General features: G+C 33.3%; 1 protein-coding gene across 1 annotated transcript; it reads left to right on the forward strand.

Moving 5' to 3' along the window:
- The first annotated feature begins 1253 nt into the window (after positions 1 to 1253).
- LOC127127299 (leucine-rich repeat receptor-like protein kinase PXC2) lies at positions 1254 to 5110 on the forward strand. The gene is made up of 2 exons (XM_051056448.1): positions 1254 to 3264; positions 3455 to 5110. Exons 1-2 carry the CDS (start codon positions 1862 to 1864, stop codon positions 4896 to 4898), a joined length of 2847 nt encoding a protein of 948 aa, XP_050912405.1. The 5' UTR covers positions 1254 to 1861; the 3' UTR covers positions 4899 to 5110.
- Positions 5111 to 8487: the final 3377 nt, after the last annotated feature.

The raw sequence follows: 8487 nt of genomic DNA on the forward strand, positions 1-8487 counted from the left end.
AACAACTCAAACTCGCTAGACTTTGTCCTAGATACCCTTGAAATGCAAGAACTTGCATGATCGATACCCGAAACAATCCACTCCCTGAGGTGGTGCAAAAATATTTACAATTAGAGTTAATGCATGGGCAGATGTGAAGGAAAAAGAACATGAGTAGACTTAAGTAGTACCGAGGCAGAATAATAAAAATAAGAAAGCGTCGAGTGCAAGATTTAATTCCACCATATCTAAGGGTTGAACACTACATATACCCATGATTCAGAGAAGGTAACTTTTATGCGGATAAGCTCGCAAACTATAGTCACTTTATTGTTTCAACACTTTGGTGGACTACAATTCTCCATTCATAAAGAGTTTTTTAGGGATAAGTTAGATTTTGCAAGTTACCATTTTTCGTAATGTTATTTTTTGTGTTTGTTCTATTCAGAATTTCAATATAATGCCCTTATAAATATTTTTATTTTTTATTTTTATTTAATATATAAAGTATGGATAAATGATAGAGGTAGTTATGCATGACAACATAGTTTAGATTAATAACTATTTGTAGCACCCTTTCAATTCAAAAAAAGACAAATAATTAAATAAATTGAATATTTTGAACACTAACCATAACATTTTTATTATTTATATTCAATATAAAAAGGTGTATTTTTGAAAAAAAAAATTATAACTTCATCTATTTTAAACATTTGGTAGTTTTAACATATTTATTTTTGTTTTAAAACAATTGATATTTTAAAAAATCCAAGATATATATTTATGATTTTACATTAGAAAGTGAATAGTATTTTAATTTTCTTACAAATTTCATCAATTAAGAATTTTCTTAATTCATGTTAAAAACCTTAAACTATAAAAAATATAGAAATAAAAGAGTAATATTCCTATTCTATTTTCATAACATTTTCAAAAAACTAAAAACAAGATTTTGACATAGTTAGATTTTGGCTCAATTTCTTCTAAAAGAGACAAATCTTCACCAAGAAGACACATTCATATTTTTCAATATTATATAATACCACATGTCATTTTAAACATCATAATCATGTTTAATATTACTCCTATAGTCATATTGCCTCTACAAGACTAGAAAACAAGAATACCTCAAATTTGTAAAAAAAAATAATGATAAATAAAAAAGCTTCTATTGTGCTAGAAACACACATGGCACATAAACACAAACACACTCTTTCTCTGTCTTTGATGTTAGAAGCTTTAAATGCTTCACTTTACTCTCTCTGACACTAACCAACCATAAGGCATAAAAGAAGCATTGAATCATTCATTTATTCAAACACAATTATTTTATGTTCTTTTCTCTCTCTTTCTCTCTCACACACACTATTAATGGCTTCTCAACTCCCAATGCTTCCACCCACCAATGTTTTTTCTTTTTAATCTCTTTACTCTTGCGTCCCTTTCGCCGCTTTCTATGCAAATCAAAATCCACATTAAAAAAAATCATTTTTTTAGCTGAAAAAAATAAAAATCAAATTTTTATCATTCCATTAATATAAAATTTCCTTGTTCTACTAACTTCTTAGTGTGAACATGCTTTCATTCATCTTTGAATGGAAGGGATATTGAAAATTCTCAACAGTGAAAAAAGCTGAAAAAAGTGATTTTCTTCAACTCACTTTACTTTGTTTTTTTCTTCCTTCATTCTCTTCATTCTCACATGGTTTTTGTCTAATCCTTTTTCTTTTGTTTCTTTCTTCTCTTCTCTTTTTGTTTATATCCATTGAGTTTTGGATATTTCCATCTTCAGAAGAAACTTCTCCTCTTACCAGTTATTGCTAAAGGTTAAACCTTTATCAAAATTCATGAAGAAAAACCATTCCTTTTGAAGTTCATAGACATGTTTCATTCTATGATGAATCTGTTGTTTTTCACACTTTTTACTACTTCAGTTACAATTCAAGTGTTTTCTGTTGATGATCCTGTTTTCAATGATGATATATTGGGCTTAATTGTGTTTAAAGCTGGTTTACAAGACCCTAATCACAAACTCTCTTCATGGAATGATGATGATTACACACCATGCAATTGGGAAGGTGTGAAATGTGATTCTTCAAACAATAGAGTCAATTCTCTTGTTCTTGATGGTTTCTCTCTTTCAGGACACATTGATAGAGGGTTATTAAGATTACAGTATCTTCAAATTTTATCACTTTCTGGTAACAATTTCACAGGTTTCATAAACCCCGATCTTCCAAAACTTGGAAGTTTAGAAGCTGTTGATTTCAGTGATAACAATCTTCAAGGGTCAGTTCCTGAGGAGTTTTTCCAACAATGTGGATCTTTGAAAAATGTTAACTTTGCTAAGAATAATCTCACAGGTAATGTTCCTGATTCTCTTAGTAGTTGCTCATCTTTGACAAATGTTAACTTTTCTTCTAATCAAATGTATGGAAAATTGCCATCTGGGGTGTGGTTTTTGAGAGGTTTACAATCATTTGATGTTTCAAATAACTTGCTTGAGGGAGAGATTGTTCTTGAGGGGATTCAAAATCTTTATGGTTTGAGAGAATTGAGTTTGAGGAAAAACCGATTTAGCGGTCGAATTCCCGAGGAGATTGGTGGTTGCATAGGTTTGAAATCACTTGATTTGAGTGGTAATTTTCTCTCTGGTGGAATTCCTCAATCAATGCAAAGACTCAATTCATGTAATTCTATCAGTTTGCAAGAAAACTCATTCACTGGTAACATTCCTGATTGGATTGGCGAGATGAAAGGTCTCGAAAATTTGGATCTTTCTTCGAATAGATTTTCGGGTTGGATTCCGAAGTCATTAGGGAAACTAGAAATGTTGCAAAGGTTGAATTTTTCTAGGAATCAGTTAACAGGAAACTTGCCCGATTCGATGATAAACTGTACTAATCTTTTGGCTTTCGATATCAGTCACAATAATTTAGATGGTTATCTTCCTTCGTGGATTTTTACGAAGGGTAACTATCACGGTCTCGAGGTTTTGGATTTGTCTACCAATGGATTTTCTGGTGGAATTCCGTCTGGTATCGGCGGACTTCGTAGCCTGAAACTATTGAATATGTCTTCGAACAGTTTCTACGGTTCCGTTCCGGTTGGTATCGGTGAACTCAAATCTTTATACATTGTTGATTTGAGTGATAATAAACTTAATGGAAGCATTCCGTTTGAAATCGAAGGTGCGGTTTTCCTTAATGAGTTGAGGCTACAGAAGAATTTCCTCGGTGGGAGGATTCCAGATCGAATCGCGAAGTGTTCGGCTCTAACATCTTTGTAAGTTCTCTAATTTCATAGCATAGTTGTCTCTTACTTTCATGTTTTGTTCTTTACAACTTAATCTGATTGTTATCTCCTTAGGATTTAAGGTTCTGTTTCGAAAAACAGTTTAATTAAGTGCTTATGTATAAGGTATTTTTATTACGAAAGATGAAATAAAGTCGACGGTTTCATTTGAATTTTGCAGGGTTCTTTCTCACAACAAGCTTACTGGTTCAATTCCTAAGGGCATTGCCAACCTAACGAATCTTCGGCATGTAGATTTGTCGTGGAACAAACTCTCTGGAAGTTTACCGAAGGAGTTAACGAATCTTTCGAATCTTTTATCGTTTAATGTATCCTACAACCACCTTAAGGGTGAGTTACCGGTCGGCGGTTTCTTCAACACCATCTCATCCTCATCTGTAACCGGGAACTTGCTGTGTGGTTCTGTTGTCAACCACTCCTGTCCATCGGTTCATCCCAAACCGATTGTCTTGAATCCGAATTCCTCTGCTTCAAACTCCAGCATTTCCTCGAAATATCACCGGCACAAGATCATACTCAGTATTTCTGCTCTTATTGCTATTGGTGCAGCTGGTTTAATTGCCGTTGGTGTTGTCGCTATCACTTTCCTAAACATGCGCGCCCGTTCTTCAATGGAACGTTCGGCTGCTCCGTTTGCTTTCTCCGGTGGCGATGACTATAGCAACTCACCGGCAAATGATCCAAACTACGGGAAGCTTGTGATGTTTTCCGGTGATGCAGACTTTGCTGACGGAGCTCACAATCTCCTTAATAAAGACAGTGAAATAGGCCGTGGTGGATTCGGAGTTGTTTACCGCACGTTTCTACGAGACGGGCACGCTGTTGCGATCAAAAAGCTTACAGTCTCGAGTTTGATCAAGTCTCAAGAAGAATTCGAGAAGGAAGTGAAAAGGTTCGGGAAGATTCGGCACGATAATCTTCTAGCACTTGAAGGCTATTACTGGACTTCGTCGCTGCAGCTCCTCATCTACAAGTTCCAATCAAGCGGTAGTCTGCATAACCTTCTACACGGCGATAAAACCAAAAACGTCTTATCATGGCGACAAAGGTTCAAGATTATACTCGGCATGGCAAAAGGGCTAGCGCATTTACACGAGTCGAACGTAATCCACTATAATCTCAAATCAACCAACGTCCTCTTCGACGTCTCAGACGAACCAAAGATAGGCGACTTCGGCTTGGTGAAGCTCTTACCAATGCTAGACCATTGCGTATTAAGCAGCAAAATCCAAAGCGCGCTCGGATACATGGCTCCCGAGTTCGCTTGCCGCACGGTTAAGATAACCGAGAAATGCGACGTGTACGGATTCGGAATCCTTATTTTGGAGATAGTAACAGGTAAAAAGCCTGTGGAGTACATGGAAGATGATGTGGTGGTTCTATGTGACATGGTTAGAGGTGCATTGGAAGAAGGAAAAGTTGAAGAATGTGTTGATGAAAAGCTTTTAGGCAATTTTGCTGCAGAAGAAGCGATTCCTGTGGTAAAACTGGGATTGATTTGTGCATCACAAGTTCCATCAAATAGGCCTGATATGAGTGAGGTTATAAACATATTAGAGTTGATTCAGTGCCCTTCAGAAGGACAAGAGGAGTTATTAGAATGAATTTTGAGAGAAAACAAACAAACACAGCACATAGTAGTGGAAGAAGTATCTGGTGAAGTAGAATCCAGTTTGAAAAAAAGTGATTATACATTCAATTAAGTCAATTTTCATTTTTAAGTTGTTGAATCTTTTTTTGTTTATCTCATGTTGTATTACTGGATTTTTCTTCACCAGTTAGAGTGCTGGTATAATAATATTATATTTTAATCATACTTAGCATTTTCTGAATTTCATTAATCTTTTTTTTTAATGAAAAACTTGCTTTTACTCTTTCCATTTTATATATGGAAACAAACTTGAAAAAGAAAGGAATACAGCTATGGCATTGATAAAAATATAAGATCCACAACCAAGAATAATGCAGCACAGAAAAAGGTAAAGTGAAAAAAGCACTTATTTTGCTTTACTTACAATTTTAAACTCAAGACTGGTATTTTTGTTCCCTTAGTAAAATGTTCCTCACCAAAGGTGTGAATAAAGATGTAATACTACATTGATCCCATAAAGAGCTTAATTTAAAGTTTGTAGTATAAGCTGTTATCATATACAAGTATTTATTATAAGCTACTTCTTCTATTCATATTCATGTTTCTCACTTTTAATCTAATACTCCAATACTAATATTTCTAATTCACAAAATGTTAATATGAGCTAGAAAAAAAAGTTGAAATAAAAAAGTTTCTTTTTCTGAGTGGATAAATAAAGAAATTTAATAATGGTTGGATGTGAAGTAAATGGGAAATAAAAAGGTGTAGGAGTGGCATACAACGTTATGAAATAGGGTTCTTGAACATCATGAAAGCGCATCAAGAGATGTCCTTAAAAGCAGCACCAACTAACAACTTTTCCAAATGCCAACATATGATGCCAATCATGCCATGTTCCACTTCCAACAATGTAAGTACCGTACTAGTACTAAAAAAAAATCACTGTTCTTATTCCAATTTGAAAAGTGAAATTAATTATGTCACACTTTAATCATGAGAAATAATGTTTGATGCAATGAAGTTTGTTGGTTTACGTTCACGCTACCTTAAGAACATGATGTCTACGTGCAAGACAGTAGTGTAATATCTAGATGAGTCACCTATATGGTTTCCAATTACCATCACTTATAGGTTAAGAATTTATTGATTTTTTTTATACTTTAAGCAAAATGTTGTTTACTACTCCATGAAGTTTGTCATAGCTAGGTAATGAATTCAAATAGTTTTAGTAAAATAATGTTTGATCCCACATTCCCAACTTTTGGTTTACTTTTGTGGAAACACAATGAGCACGTACAGTGCAAGATGATGGGAAAGTGGAACATTGTGCATCAAAATTTGAACAAACCCACTCTGGCCTTAATTTGGAAGAGTTTTTTTTTCTACTAATTAAGCATGGAACCATAATCATTATTGGGGTCTATTACTATTGCATTAGCATGCGCGAGTGATAGGAAAAAGAGCAAATTAGTGTGACCTACGAGCATATTATCCCTTCAATTTTTTGGGTGTGAATTCTTAAGCAAATTCTTTCGAATTATTTTTGATGTCCGGTCTAGTATTGTTCATTTATATTCCTTCTATTTTAAAATGATTGTTGTCTTAATAAATAAAATTTATTTTAAAATAATTGTTATTCTTATTTTTCAAAAGTAGAAATAGTTTTTATTTTTTCAATTACGTTATTTAATTACTTTTTTACGCTACTTCTAACATATTACTATGACTAATTTGATAAAAGTGGAGTAACATCTTATCATATAACATCTTATTGCACTTTTTAAGGTGTGTAAAAACTTTAAATAACAATCATTTTAAAACGGAGGTACTAAATCACAAAACCATCCAAATTTCTTAATTGTGTTTGAATTGTAGCATGGTTTCGATGTAAAGACAATAACTAATTTATTTTTTAATCTAAGAATTTCTACTACTGCAACAGTATTCTTGTGTTGAATTGTAATTCTTTGTGTTAAAACAGTATTTTTGATAGAGATTTGAGATGTAAGATTGCAATCCAACTTCGACTCCAACTGAGCCTAGATTGCAATTGTCGAAAGACACATATGAAAAGGATATCGATCCAACGCAATACAAAAGATCCATTGGATCACTTCGATACATTTGTCAAACAAAGCTTGATCTAGCATACAATGTGGGTATGGTAAGCAGATTCATGCAGAAGTCAAAGGTATCACATCTAGCAGTGACGAAGAGGATACTAAGGTATTTGAAAGAAACTCTCGACTATGGCATTTTGTTTCCTGCAGCTGATGAAGGAAAGAGTGCAAACTAGTGGATTATACCGATTCAAGTTGGTGTAGTGATGTTGAAGATAGAAAATCCATAACGGGCTACGTGTTTATGTTAGATGGTTCATCAGTTGCTTGGAGTTCGTGAAAGGAACCAGTTGTGGCACTATCATCATGTGAAACATAATACATAATTGTTTCTCTTTGTGCATGTCAAGCAACATGGATGGTGAATCTGGTCGAAGAGATTACAGGAAAGAATCGTGGAGCGATTACCATGAAGATCGACAACATGTTTGCTATCAATCTGGCGAAGAATCCGATAGCACATGGACGAAGCAAGCACATAGAAATGAGGTTCAATAATCTTCGAGAGCAAAATCCCTTTCTAGAGAGATTGGAATTCATATTTATACCAAATTAAGATTTAATTAAATTTGATTTTAATCAAGATTGAGAATTGACATTATGAAGATTGATCTTTGTTGCGCTTTTTGGGGTCCAATTGTTTTCGTATCAAAATCCTACTGGAATTTTTTGTTGAATGTTGTTTTTATTTAATGAGGCATTCTACCTCTTGTGAAGTCTCAAACCTTGTATTTTTAAGCTTGACGTTTTGTTGTTTTCATTGAGTCTTTTGTTTTGGATTTGTAATGTTCTATTTTATGTGTTATCTTTCTAAGTTAGAAGGATGGAGTATTTGTTTTGTAACTGCGATTTAGCACTCCATATATTTATGTAATTGTACAAACACTTGGAAGAGTGTTCGAATAAAAGTGAGAGGGGTCTCAGATTCAAGAGGAGCATGTATCGAAGTTCACATGTATTATTAGATAAAAGACATTGAACTGAAAGAGTTTATATAAGACTGTCGTATACTATTGACTACTAAGAGTGAAGTTTCTTTCATTGGGCTTCCAGACATAGGTGACTTTGCATCGAAGTGTGTTAACAATTACTTGTGTTATTTATTTTTACTCGTTTGTTATTTTTGCTACACCTTTTTATTGACATACACATTTTTCCAACATTATGGATGTCATCATATCTCCTATTAAACAGAACTTCATATTTCATTGACAGATAACTACTAAAAAATAAATTATCATCAAAGTTTGAAATGAAGTATCTCGAAGAACTCAAATACTTCTTGAGAATTTAAGTAGTCCACTTAAACAAAAGGCATTTTTATCTTTCATAATATATATTATATATATATATATAATATTATATATATATATATATATATATATATTATATTATATATATAGATAGATAGATAGATAGATATATAGATAGATAGATAGATAGATAGATAGATAGATAGATAGATAGATATATAGATAGATA

The sequence above is a fragment of the Lathyrus oleraceus genome, chromosome 3 (assembly GCF_024323335.1).
Source record: "Lathyrus oleraceus cultivar Zhongwan6 chromosome 3, CAAS_Psat_ZW6_1.0, whole genome shotgun sequence".
Taxonomy (NCBI): Eukaryota; Viridiplantae; Streptophyta; class Magnoliopsida; order Fabales; family Fabaceae; genus Lathyrus; species Lathyrus oleraceus.

Excerpts from the sequence above, each read along its gene's own strand:
- LOC127127299 (XM_051056448.1), top strand. The coding sequence starts at position 1,862 with ATGTTTCATTCTATGATGAATCTGTTGTTTTTCACACTTTTTACTACT. Across the intron at positions 3,265-3,454 it reads TGTTCGGCTCTAACATCTTT|GGTTCTTTCTCACAACAAGC; the intron begins GTAAGTTCTCTA and ends TGAATTTTGCAG.